Consider the following 14,006-nt stretch of genomic DNA (forward strand, 5'->3'; position numbering starts at 1 on the left):
AGTTTGATAATTCTGCACACCACAGTGCCATGAAAAAATGCATTCTGGATAGTTATAAAAATCCCAGTCTATTAGATGGAAGCCAAATTAGGGCCCATAATAGCTGGGAGGGTGAGGGGGGACCGAGATGACATACCACAGGGCTGGGGAGCATTACGATCATAGAAGGCATAATAGGCCTGCTTCTCCACAGCCTTGCACCTTGTGTAGACATTTACTCCTGTGCAACATGAGGTCCGATTCTAAGGTCATGTAAATCAAGCTTAGCTCCACTAACTTCCGTGGAATACCAATTTATATCAGCTGAGGATCTGGCCCAAGCACTCAGCATTACACAGGCCTCAATCACCATGCAAGGCAGTGAAGAATCAGACCCAGTGTTTTCAGGGGAGCTGCAGATCTTACTATACCTTTAAAACAAGGTGAATACTTCACTACCCCCAACTGTTGCAAGCATGTCTCATGGCCTTGCATTCCCCAGTCTTTTCAGACTATTGCGTGAGTGCATTGGTACATGAAGAGGCTCTAGGAGCCCTTTCTCTCCCTAGGGCCAGCTGTACTCTGGCCTTATCTTTAGGACACAGTGGACTGTTTTCAACTATTGTTTACTATTTGTATGAAAGTCGCACTTAGAAATCCCACTGTGCAAGGTGCTGTACAAACTGGGGGCAGAGGGGGAGGGAGCACATGTCCTGAAGAGTGTAAAATCTAAATAGACAGAGTTGGAGGGAAAACAGAGGCACACAGAGAAGAAGTGACTTACCCAACGTCACACATCAGGTCAGAGCCAGGGCTTAAAGCCAAGTCTCCTACCACTCATTCCATGCCCCAACCACTAGCCCACGCTTGTGGGTGGACTCCAATCTATACATCAACATGTGTTCATTCAAAAGGCTGGGAAGCCTTTCCAACAAAGCCAGGCAGTATTCTGAGTTTGTATCAATCCCAAACCGGCGGAGCTGCGTGTGGTTCCAGGTTCTGCGATGACAGTTCAGCACTACTCCAGCAACCATAGCAATTTTCAAAACCAGAGGGGAACGACACACTGATAAAGATTAATTTGCATGTCCTGGGATGGCTGGACCATTTAAGCATAAGTTTAGGCAAGTAGGCCAAGGGGCTGGGAGCTAGGTCTGCAGCATGCTCTGAGAACCACCTGTCGAACATGAAGATAGGATATTTTCCTAGAGTTATCCCAAGCTGGAATAAGGTTACCAGGAAGAGGTTAAGTAGATGGATGTAATTCAGATAATGGCATCTGATTCTTACACATTTCAGATGTAAATAAGTCTAGCCAGAATCAATGGAGCTGCTCCAGGAAGGGGATGGAATTGATATTTTTCAATTAAGCTTTGCAGTAGGGACCAATTGTTTTAACTGAAGAGCCAAATTCATCTGCTGGTGTAGCTTTCCAGAAGTTTATGGGTTTACAGCAGGACTGACTCTGGCCCAACTTGTCCAGGTGGCTTTTGTGAGGCAGAATAATGTTAGACTAATAATAGGACCTAGCAGCTGTCCAAGCTGAGTGGTAAGTACTGTCGAGTTAGTGCATCAATATTCACAATGAGTAGTAAAGGCCAAATCCTGCCTTCTCAGGGCAGAATTTGGGCCCTAATTCATCAAAGAAAGAATTTAAGTATGTACTTCAGGCTCACTAAAGACAGAGAGAGAAGACCACAGCACGTGCTGTAAAGTGTTTCAAGGGAGACAACTGGCTGTACGTGGACACAGCGTAAGTGAATGTAGTAATAAGAATGCAGAACAAGGCCCACCTTTCCACCTTCTTGCCCATCACCACCAGTTCCCAAAGCAGATCAGTGCAATGATCTCTGGGATGTCTGACAGCCCAATGGCAAAGTATTAGTCAATGAAAATCAGATCCTCACCTTGTAAACAGCTCTACAACTCTCCTTTTGATAAAATCATTCGGGAGTGACAGTCTCAAGCAAGGGAGTGGCTCTAACGATGGAAGGTGTGGTGAGTAGGAACAACCTGTTATCATATGACAAAGGTAGCTATGGAGGACTAAAGTAGGCCAAGCAAATGTAACAACTCACTCTTCCAGGGAGGCTACATTGGATAACATGATCAAATGAAGCAAACACTAATAAGAGATGAATACCCAGTAATTGAAAAGAGATACCTAGGGGCCCTATTTTGATCACTGACATTTATGTGTGCATCTTAATTATAGGCAGAGCTAACAGTGTCACCTAGAGGTAAGACTGCCCCACACATCCGATTATCAGACCCTGTTTTCAGTGGCTTACAACTTTGCCAAAGTTAAATTATATGGACTGAAATTTTCCATGCCAGGCATCTGTCTCCACTGATATTTTTGGGGAAAGTTTTATATTAAACAGTTGAGGCTATTTCTCAGAGTGAGATAAGGGAAAATACACTGTTTTGCCCATGGTTTGTTGAGACACTTTGGCACCTCTGTGCTCTAGAGTAGGGACTTGAAATTTGTCAGAAGCACCACCCCAGGACCAAGGATGTCCCTTTTGCCATTTCCCTGAAAATTTGCCCAAATGTGGCTAATTTATAGGCCTCAAAAAAAAAAAAAAACATGAACAACTCAGTTTACACATGCTCAGATGAGACTTGTTAGAGTTTGGCAGCTAAATTCCCCAAAGTCTCTGTCTGCACTGAGCATGCTCCATCCCCTCACAGCTCCTATGTGCTGACCAGACTGAGCACGTGCCATCCCCATGGATCACGCTTCCTCCTGGGACTGCAGGGCCTAAGAAGGACTTCTCTGCAACTGCTCTTCTCAACCCACCAGCCAGGGGCTGTGAGCAGGAACACTCCCTCCTTTGCATTCAGTGCTCCTGCTTCTGGTGCCCAGGCAGCATGGAGGACGAGGAGGCGGTGGTAGTGACAGCACGTTGATTGGAATGCAGGAGGGAGCGGGAGGTGGAAGAGGAGAATAGGATCAGAGGGAGACGGGCCCCAGTTCTCCATTAACTGAAGTGGTTGAGATCCGTGCAGTGAATCTAAAGGTCCGTACCCTGTTTTTGCGGGGTCAGTGTGGTTCCACATGATAAGAGGTCTGGATTTTTGGGGTTTTGTTTTGTTTTAAAACAGGGGAAGTTCCACTAATAAAACCTACTTTAAAAGAACATTAAGGTTGCAAAGTCAAGCACTCAAAAACGTCAGGAGATATTAGAATCCAGAACACAGTGGGAACTTACTAATGGCACTGGCAGAGACTCCGCAAGTCCCTTCATTATCAAGAGCTCTAGCCACATGTATTGCACTCGACCCAACTGGTGTAGAGCAGATTGGTTTGTTTTCGAGATTCCATAATTATTTAATTACACTGTGTGGTGCACAGGTTTTCTCATTAACGTACAGAGCATAGGTGTGCAGAGTACTGGGGTGCAATGGAACCCCTGAGTCCCGCTCAACTGAGGGGGCAGGAAAGCCGTAGGAAGCCGAGCGCACGGCGTAAAGCCCCAGTGCACCACAGAGTGCTGCTCCATGGAGGCTCCTTCATGGCTGAGTGCAGGGGTTGGATAGCGGCTCAGAAGCTAATGCAACCCTGAGACTGAAGTAGCAGTCACAGATTGGGTAGGTGCTGTTGATCAACAGCCGGAGTGGGGATAGACAACCTCTCAGATCTCTTTCCTGGCAGTGATCCCTGGTGCCCATGTCAGTGGCTCAGGCCTACCTCAGCTGAGATGCCTAAAACTCATGACTGTCAGGCCTTGGTTAGCCAAGTGGTGAGCTGAGACTTCAGAACTTCCTGCTAAACTCCACTGACTTTGTTACATCCTCCATCTGCCCCAATCCTCTCTGTTCTGTTCACATGTTGTGTCTAATCTGACATCTAGATTCAGATCTCCGTGGACAGGGACTCTCTTCTTTGTTATTCATCCATATAACACTTAGCACTGCCTACCGTTCAATTGTTCAGGCTCTAACTGGCACTGGACATTGGGCTACTCCAAACTCCAGGCAAAACATGAAGGAGGGAGGCAGACTGCAAGACTGGGCTTGGTGCAGGTTTAGCTACATGGCAGGTTATTAGACTGCTCGGAAGTGAGTGGGACTTGAGCTGCAATGATGTCCAGAAAAAAATAATAAAAAAAACCAGCACCTCATCAGGGAGGGGTGGGGAAAGGGACCCCAGAGTACTAGTTATAAAAGCCTGAAGTACCAGTACTCATGCACGCGCCAGTGATAAGGAAACCCTCCTTTGGAACATCTGAGTGGCAGAGCTGAGTTCACGTTAAATGGGGTTTTATTTGCATTGTTTGTCTTGCCTGGTAAATGGGGAAAGCCAAGTCAGGTGGACAGCATAGTAAACACAGAATGAATTGTGCCGGCTAGTATGTAGTAGGAGTTTTTTCTTTAGGTGTGTAACTTGGTATTACTTGCTGCAAGGACCTTACATAACATGCATTGCAAGAGACCGGCCGGTGCTGAAAGCCAGGTCAGTGATGAAATTAAGAAGCAAGACTTTGCTGCCGAAGTACCTGTGGTCAAGATGGGGCGGCAGGAGCGTGAGAGTAAACATGGTTAATTGGCCAAGCAAAGCCAGTTGTAAACGCTCAACTCAGGGCATTTCTTGGTTTGTCTGTAGCAGATTAGCTTTGGAACATCCCGTCAATTCCAGAATCTCAGGGAACGTGCTAGTCACCAATGGGCACAAGTCTATTGCTATGGCTGCAAATCGGAACACCAGAAAAGCCTGATTCACAGGAAAATCAGGGCCCCGGTGCTGCAGGCAGAAGACTCACTCTGCTGCCCACACGTATCAGAGGCAGCAGCTTAACCTGCTGTGGGAGAAGAATGGCTGTAGCCTGGGCTCTAACTGAAACAGGAGAGGCGTAGAAAGAGAGCTTGTAGGAGGGGACTGGCAGGGCGGGGGAAGAGCAGAGTGTGAGGGGGAAATGGGGACCCAGACAGGGAAGAGGCAAGAGTGGGGACGGAGAAAATGTAGCAGGAACCAGACGGATGGGGTGAAAAGTGGAGGAAGTGGGGACCAGAAGGGGGAAGCAGTGTGTGAGGGGCAAAGCAGGGATCAACAAGAGGGGAGGGGGGAGACGGGGAGTAGGGAATAGAGGGGCTACACAGGCACCCTGGAGTAGGGGATGGGAGACTTGGAGGTTGCGGGGCTGACACAGGCACTCTGGCATGTAGCAGAGGGAGTGAATGGGGGGCCCACAGAGGCCCGCTGTGCCTTGGGGAGGGAAGAGACAAATGGGATGCACACGGATCCTGTGGCTTGGAAGTGGGGAGAATGGGAAACAACTGCATGGGGGGAGGGGAACATGGGGGAGCACAAGGGAGGAGGTGGGAGGAGTTACAAGGAGTCCTTGAAATAGGGGAGGACGGGAGGGTGGCACACGGAGACCTGGTGGGGCAGGGGAAATGGAGGGACGCAAGGAGCCCCTGGTACATGCAATGCACTTGGCTGACAGAAGATACAAAGAGCACGAGCCCCTAGTGAATCATACACTTACTATGGGGATTATATGTCTGACTGCCCAGCTTCCTCCATGGAAAGGGGTCACTGGCTCGGTGCTCCAAAGGGAGGAAGAGCTCAAGGAAGGAGGAAAAGGGAGAGAAGTTATATAGAGCAGGGTCATTTTCTGCTCCATATGGGCCGGTTGTTCACCAGTATGTTCAGCCTAGAGCAAAAGGACTGTCCAGACTCCCCTGGGACAGCAGGGTCACCGTGCACACTGACCCTGGGCTCCCTTAAAGCGCAGCGGGCACCTGGAGATGCTGGCCTGGTAGGCTAGCTAGATTCTGCCACTTTTACTCACATTGAGTAGTACTTTATGCTGTGAGCCGGCCAACTGAAATCCAAATGACCCCTTGTGGAGCAAAGTGCTCCTGAACGGGAATAAGTATCAGAATCTGGCCCCGAGATATTTGAGGCATTGATCTCCCTTCCCCTAGATTAGGGATTCCCTTTGTATTGGAGGAGGAAAAGCGTGGAAACTAAACCGGAGCATAGGACCTAACCTAGAGACGAGCTTCAGAGAAACTGCCCCATAGACACACACGAAGACTACATTCTATGGAGCGCTTCTCCCATGTAAACAGCGATGCCAATACATATTTTTTAATAATTACGTAATTAGGTCGCACTTTCTGCCTGAAGGATTCTACGGTACTTTACAAGCTATGGGGGAAATTCCTCCGAGGCAGCGGACAGGCACAAGGCCTAAATCACATTTAAGTAGGACTTGGTCCCTCGAAGTAGGACTTAGCTGTTGCTTAAGCCTTGCACTGGCCCTTGGCACAAGGGTGAATTTCACCCCATATGGATAGAGTACCACTGAAATGAAAGCACCAACACATGGCTCACTCCACAACTGCACATACCCACCCAGCAAGTCTCTCACTCAGGAAAGCATCAGTATCCAGGAAAGAACGTATGCTCAGAGTTAAGCATTTGCCTAAATCCCATTAAAGTCACCGGAAGTTAAGCACACACTTTAAGCTAAATACAGGCGCAAGTGCTTTCCTGGACTGGGGCTTTTTTTAAAGTTTCTCTCTGTTTTTTTACCCAGTGAAATATGAAAGAACATTGAGAACAGTTCTGTGAAAATAATTAAGATGCTATTTTAAGCAGTCTTTATCAACCCATCCAGTTTCCATACTTCCCTCACACCCTCCTATCTGATCACCCACGTTTTGAACTGCATTCCTGTCCCACAATGGGAGCTTCATGTAAAGATCTAGGGTAGGATACGGCCTTTTATATCTCATCATTCAGGTAAACAGAGAGCACAGGTGCATTACGGAGATCCCTGCATCATGTGCTTCAAGTATAGGTTGTTGCTTTTAAAGACATTGGGGTTCCTTATGACATTCAATATGAGTGGAGCAAAAAACAGAAACAAAAACAAGAACAAAACAAGAAATCTACACAAGTCTAAGCTTCCCTACCTGGATTAACTACTGAGAAATACCAGAGAACATCTGATCTGTCATTAGTGACTAGCCGTAGGTTGCTTCACTGAAGTTGGGAATCTGGTTATATTTTGTAGCTGATACTGCCCTTTACTCTGACTGCGTCTCCTTGCCCTGAAGCACAAACGAAAGTGACTACAATGTTTATTGAGTTAGTGTGGCTTTTGAATACATTTGAGGTGCCCATCATCTCATCTGCATTCCAGTTCTTAAATGAGAGAGTGTTAATTCAACACAAATGTAAACTGCATTTTTGATTATCTCTAATGAACTGAAATCTCACATAACTGTGATCAGCTGTTCCCCAAATGGCATTAAATAACCAGAAAGTAACTCATTTTAGTGTTAAAAGGCAATGGGCCAAATTTATCCCTAGGGTAAATCCACTGACTTCAATGGAGCTATGCCAAAGACTAATTTGACTCAAATTTCCAGACACCCTTCAGATTTTCCAACCACACACAACCGATTGCCCATTTTTATATGTACAATCAGCCCTTTTGCACGTGCAAATCCCACATATTTGTGGCTTTATCTAACTCATTAGGAATATTCAATATACCATCAAGAATGGTTGTGAATCGCATTACTGCCATGAACAGAGACGTGTACGCAAAAATACTAATAATCAAGCCCAAGATGTTAACATTTATAATGCAGCAGCCAGGTGGAGCCCTACTGTGCTTAATGCTGTACTAATAGTGACAGTCCCTGCCCCAAAGAGCTTGCAATCAAAAAGAAGGGATTTACTGAGGTGAATTAGGGGGATGTAGCACATGGTTACATATTCCCAACACAACAAGCAGAGATAGCTAAACCCACAGATATTCAGGCTTGCACTGCTGAGTTCAGAAAAGCTTGACCCCAATCTTGTTCTCTTGGCACGGGATCCTGCAGTGTAAGGATCTTTTGGGATGGTACCCCAACGTGAAGCCAAGTGAAGACTTAGGTCACAGTGCTACAGTATTGTCTTCAAACCCCCATTCACATAGGATCTGTTCCTTCTGAGTCTTTGCCAGACTGTACACTCAATGTTATTAGCAAGTGAAGATAAAACTCTTCCCCTGCACTGCTGCTGTCATGCCCGTGCAGCCTCAGTTTTAACCAGCATGACTAAGAGGCAACAAGTCTGCTTTGATTTTTAATGATCTATAAACAGAGAAATTTCTTTGCTCAGGGTTCATTTTCGTTTCACCAGTTTGGAATGAGAAGTTATACAAAGAGAAGGGCTGCCTGGTTTTACTGTACTTTGTTAACAAATTTATTTCAAATAAATATCAAATAAATTTGTTAGTCTCTAAGGTGCCACAAGTACTCCTTTCCTTTTTGCGAATACAGACTAACACGGCTGCTACTCTGAAACCTGTACTTTGTTAGTATCTCAAGGCTGTTCTGAAACTTTTCTTTACAGCCAACCTCCTTTCCGAATTTTAAGCCAAGCTCCTTCTCCTTATGCTTCCTATAGAAACTGTACACTAGGGAAAACTATTTCTCTCATCTTCTGGCAGTTGTGCCGTGCAAAATCAGGCAACTGGCACTTTGTACACTAATACCAATTAAAGCACAGGCCTAACGAAATAAAAAGGACTCTCATTCAAACAGTGACACTCAAAGTACTGAAATAAATCACTGCATGATACACAGTGTTTATTCCAGCACTTTGCGCATGATCATCAGTTCATTTCAATACTAGATAACTACGCTGTGTGAATAATAATATTTATCAGGGCCAGATGCGAGTCTTCCTGGCTGGCTAGATGACATATATGTTTATATATGGAGTGTTTTTTCCCCTTGCCTTTTATACTGCACAGACACACACAGACACACACACACACACACCAGGTAACCCAATGTTTTGATGTGACTAGCATTTATTTTAATAGCAAGTTAGTTCTGGACAGTGGTAATATTCTTCACCCCATGAATATCCCATGACTAAATCAGTTACATTTTCCAATTCTATATTTTTTGTGCTTTCGTGCCTGTGTTTCAGTGTTCCCTGAAACAATTTCCACCAACTTCCAAGACACTTACTTGAGAGGACGAATAGACTGAACTTGAGACTCGTTGGCTATTAAGCTCGCCCAATGAGGTCCAGGACTCTTAACAAATGTTTACTTTAAAAAAAAACAACGTTTTTTTGGGGGGGTTGCGGGGTGGGAAGTGGGGTTCCATTTTTCTCACTCTCCCAGAAACAAATTCCTATACAAGTGAGATCCACATTCTTGCCATTAAATATTCTGTGTAAGGTTTCCACCCAGCCAGAAATACCAGTTTTTGATCTACGACCCTTTAAAATGTGATGTGTGTGAATGTTAGCAAACAATGGAGTTGCACAGGGATGAATTTGAACTAATATATGGAATCACTATACCAGTTAATGAATGAGCAGATTATTCTGTTTCTCTCTAATACCTGTCAGAATCGAGTTCCACACTTCCTGCGCTTCACAACTAGGCAGGTTGCATGAAAAACAACAATGGAAGTGCCAGCTGCTTGACTTGACAGTACCAGAAAAATCACAGAAACATTAGACACTGCTGCATTGGCGTTTATTGAAACATGGTTCCTGTTACAGCAAAAGTTTGGCAGACTGGCACCTGTGGTTTTATTTGATGTGCCCATACAATCCTCACTTAGGATGAGGGAGATTCCCCTTCCTCTGGGGAGCTAATTTATACTATTTAAAACATGGTAGCATGACATCCTGATGAAAAAAAAAAAAGTTTAAAAAAAGTGTGAATTTTTGCATTTTCTATACACAAAATGTTAACTTCCTAACCAGGAAGAGAGAGAGAGAGAGAGAGAGAGAGAGAGAGAGAGAGAGAGAGAGAGAGAGAGAGAGAGAGAGTGTACCATGTACATACACTTGTGTATATATATATATATATATTAAAAGTATGTTCTCTTTGTTCTTGACTTTATGGGGTACCTTCAGGGAAAGAAGTAACCACATTCAAATGAATATGTCTTGTGCACTGATGCAGAGCGGTGGTTGAGATTAATGAAGAACTAAGGTAGACACTTGCGTTAGCCATTGACTATTACATGTATGCGGGAAGCACATGTATGATGTCAATTAGAGCTGAGGGCTAGCTGCAAAATTCTGATCCAGATTTCAAACACTCCAGTCTGGGTATATTTGGATGTGGGATTTTGGTTTAGCCCCTTTGAAAGCCAGAGGGCTGTGAAAATCGCATCCTGAAACCATCCCCTTCCCATTCATCTACGTACCTGAAGTTGGAGGAGTGTTTAAATTTGAATCCTTCAGTATAATCTAGAAATATGATTTCATTAATACCTAATTTATCAGCCAGTCTAGTGATGGGCTCTAGTACTGGAAAATGCATAATATTGGGTAAATGTTTCAAAAGACATCACACGTTACCTTGTGCACACAAGATTTTGCATTCAGGAAAAAGAGTTCTACTGTGTTTCTGTCCTTCAGAAAGGAGATGCTTTCAATGTAAAACCTGAAAAAAAGAACAAAAGCAACTTTGTTTTCTTACCCAGGTTCCATTCCCTCCCAAGTCATTCTGATTTCCTCATTTTTTTGTTCCCCTGCAGTACAGATGGTTCAGAAGAACTATGACTTATTGCATTTAATTTCCTGCCTATTAGTAGGGAACAAGCAGAAAGACCTGTAGGAGAGATAGCGAAAAGGGAATGACAAACACCCTGTTAAACAGATAGGAGCTATTTGACGACTTTTCATCTCTTTTGAAAACCTTGTCAGATTTCAAAGGGGCAAGTCATCCTCTTAAGCAGAGAAAAGACACCCTGGAATTGGAAAAGGGTAACACAAACTCTGTGTTACAACTCGACAAAGCCAATGCAAAATCCACCGTGGCAGAGGGATTAGTGCTAGCGTGGAAGGTTGGCGGAGGCATGACCTTGGAATCACATCGTGTCCAGGAACTCATGGGAGTTCTAGTTCCAATACTTTGCACAGAGAGCCGGCATCTCTGCACTGTTCTAGATTTTCCCTTCCCTCTGAAACAAGGGCCAGTTCAGGAGTGTGCTGTCTCTGATCTCCCTGTCCATAGGTGTGCACAGTCTTCCCCCATGGGGACTGTGGGGGCAAGCCGTAGACAGGACTCAGTGAGGTTGCTCAGAACAAACTGGAATGTCCACTGGAAATAATACAAGCTTGGAATGCTGCTTCCTGGCTCTGTCGCCACCTGCCAGCCATGCCACCCCGGCCCTGAACCTGTCTGGTGGGATCTTATGTGGAGGAAGGGCTGTCAGCTCCAGGACTGGGGAAGCATTTTGCACAGTGGTAGTTCTCCTTCCATGCGCCTCCCTGACTGCATTTTGCTTGCACTCAGGTGTGTTAGCAGCCTTCCATACTGTGTGCTGGAGGGGTGGCAAAGGGCACTAAACGCTTATCAGTGTCTGTAAGTAGGCATTCCATGGGATTACAATGGAGATGATCAGGGCTGTCACATGGTGCCCTGAGGTTTAGTTGCCAGCAAGTGGAGTTTAAGGTTTTATTATCGACGGGGCTGGAGTTCAGCTGCCAGAACCAGAGGGTAGGGGCACACTTGTGTGATCTGACCTCTCTCTAAACATGAAAAACCCAACACTGAACCCTTCTGATCCAGTGAATCTTCTTCCCCCAAGGGGCAGCTCCCTCTGTTCACCAGCCTGTCAGAAGCCCCTTTTTGTTTGACTAAATATAGCAGGTGCAAGGGCATCTGTTTACAGTGTGGCCAAGTGGCAGAGCTCTTGACAGCTCTTAGGAATGCTTAGGAATGTAGAGTTCTCAAAAGGAAAACGAGTGTTTTCTTATTTGCAAAGGCTCACAACCAGGAAGCGCTTGGCTGATTTGCTAAGAGAATTCTTTACACATGGTGATTCCAAAGGCTTTGTCTGAAGCGTCTGCCCTTTCTTCCATGCGGACCCCTCTGCTTTGAACCATCCTCCCTCCTCTTCCAGTGCCAAACAACCTCTCCATCTACTATCAAAACCTTCCTGAAATCACATTTCCTCTCTGAAGCCTTGCTCCCCTGGCCTCTCCTTGACTTGCTCATCATTGTGAGCTTGTACCATTACTGCGTGCCTCTGCCCTCTCCTGGCAGTATAGCAGTACTGATGCTGACATGTCAGAGTCGGAAACAAATTCTCCTTTAGCTCAAGTGGAAGGGACTATATTGCTTTTTAGGGAGGATCTGAGTTCTGGCCTCACGGCCACTGTGCAGACACTGGCGGCCACGAGGCGATAACGGTCACGTTCTTAGATGGCCAGGGCTTGCTACAGTGTCATATTTACTTGGATTTAAACTACTAGAAAAGAATGCATGTTTCAGGCTCTAATCAGTTAAAAATACAAAACAAATAAAACAGCAGCAAATCTCACAGCAGCCCTCAAAACCATATCCTGAAACTAAATCCCATGCCTCTTGGATTAGCAAGGGACCCCCATCTTCTAATTCCTCCATCTAAGCATACAGTATTTTCTATGGCAAGATGGGCAGGCATCACAGCCCAGATACTGACCTCAGCTACCTGGGCATCTATCGTAATTCCAGTAAATACAATGGGAGTTATTCCAGAATTACTCTGGCATAAATGAGACCAGCGTCTGGACCACATAATACTTTGTGCACATACACAAAGCCAAGCACCTTGCTGTCACTCTCTAGAAATACTAAATAATAAAAACAACAACAAGTTCTGTAAGTTGCTTTTGCTTTGTGCCTGATACTCACTTGAGCTATTACATTAAACAGCACCAAGACTATGAACATTACACACGAAATGGTGCCTAGACAATGAACATCTATCATTCTGGAAGCACTAATCTCTCAAATCTATGTAAAGCAAGATAACCCAGTCCCGTAAAGCCTTTTTTAGCTACATCGCTGCAAGGTATGAACAGTTCATGATAAATGCATAGGCTTCGCAGAATGAGGGAATATTTGGGGCCACATGGTCCAGTCCCCTAACACAGGTCTAACACAGGGTGGCTAATTCCTGAGCACCTCCTTGTAGCCAGAGGTCACTCTGCAATGCCCTGCTGCCAATTTCTCCCCTCTTCAGGGCCACTTCATAACTCCCAGTCCACAGGTAATCAAACATTCCCTTCCTGGGGCCCCATTTATTGAGTCCTTACACACTGGGCCTCCAGGCCCCACGCCCAGTTCAGTCTCTCTCTCCCGACAGGCCCCTGCCCCAAAGAGCTCCCAGTGTAAATGCGGAAGCTGACTGACAAAGGAGGCTATACAAAAGCCCGGGAACAGGGAGGATGCTAATTTCCGCTGGCAAAGGTATTAAAAAGCATTGGGGGAAGAGAAGGCATATTCCGCAAAAGGCTAATGTTCACATTTGTTCTTTATCCCCCAGGCAAAACTCCTTGACCCCTTCCATCAGTTATTTTGTGTTTACAAAATGGCTTTTCCTTGCTCCTGTTTTAAAACCATGCCTTTTATACCGAGCAGGCACAAGGCTTGTTTAAACCCCAAACCAGGAGGTGTTAAATTGGCAGGAGATGTGCAGTATGAAGCACCGGCACCATTTCTACCTCAGTTCTGGTCTGAGGCAGAATTCGGAGGCCACATGGCCCACACAGGCCTGTATTGTGCCAAGCATGAGCGCCGCGCTCTATCCCTGCCTCTGCCTTTCCACTGAAGCTGTGTGCACACAGCGCTGACCCTAGCCTTTCGACTGCTCGCATCTGGGTTTAATTAAAGAATAGACAATGACAAGGCACATGTGTTAGAGAGAGATAAGCATGCGGGTGCTAACCAGCCAAGGCATGTGCCAGCGTGTGAACACCCACTGTTGCTCAAACGTCAGAACTATATGCAGATCTTAAAGGTACTTCTATTACAATATATATTTTCTGCCGTGCTAAATAATTGGTGTATTGTTGACTATTCCTATATCCTCCTCTTTTCCTTTCTAAAGGCCTCTCCATGCACTACCTACTTGCTCATTTTAAAATAGTTTATTTAAGCTTTTATGCCCCTAAGATGCAAACTCTACCTCAAATTGCTTGGGCTTAAAATTAGCTACCAGCAGCTTCTCCTCCCAAGTCAGCTCTTTCTCTCCATATTAACTCCTTCAGT

General features: G+C 45.4%; 1 protein-coding gene across 8 annotated transcripts in view; it reads right to left on the bottom strand.

The window, feature by feature from the left end:
- Window positions 1-14,006, bottom strand: part of FRMD4B (FERM domain containing 4B) — a 197,911-nt gene that overhangs the window by 67,042 nt on the left and 116,863 nt on the right. For all 8 annotated transcript variants that reach the window (XM_043551214.1, XM_043551217.1, XM_043551216.1 and 5 more), the window contains one exon: window positions 10,325-10,409. In XM_043551214.1, coding sequence (XP_043407149.1) covers window positions 10,325-10,409 — 85 coding nt within the window. The remainder of the gene's footprint in view (window positions 1-10,324; window positions 10,410-14,006) is intronic.

Source organism: Chelonia mydas, chromosome 7 (genome assembly GCF_015237465.2).
Source record: "Chelonia mydas isolate rCheMyd1 chromosome 7, rCheMyd1.pri.v2, whole genome shotgun sequence".
Lineage (NCBI taxonomy): Eukaryota > Metazoa > Chordata > Testudines > Cheloniidae > Chelonia > Chelonia mydas.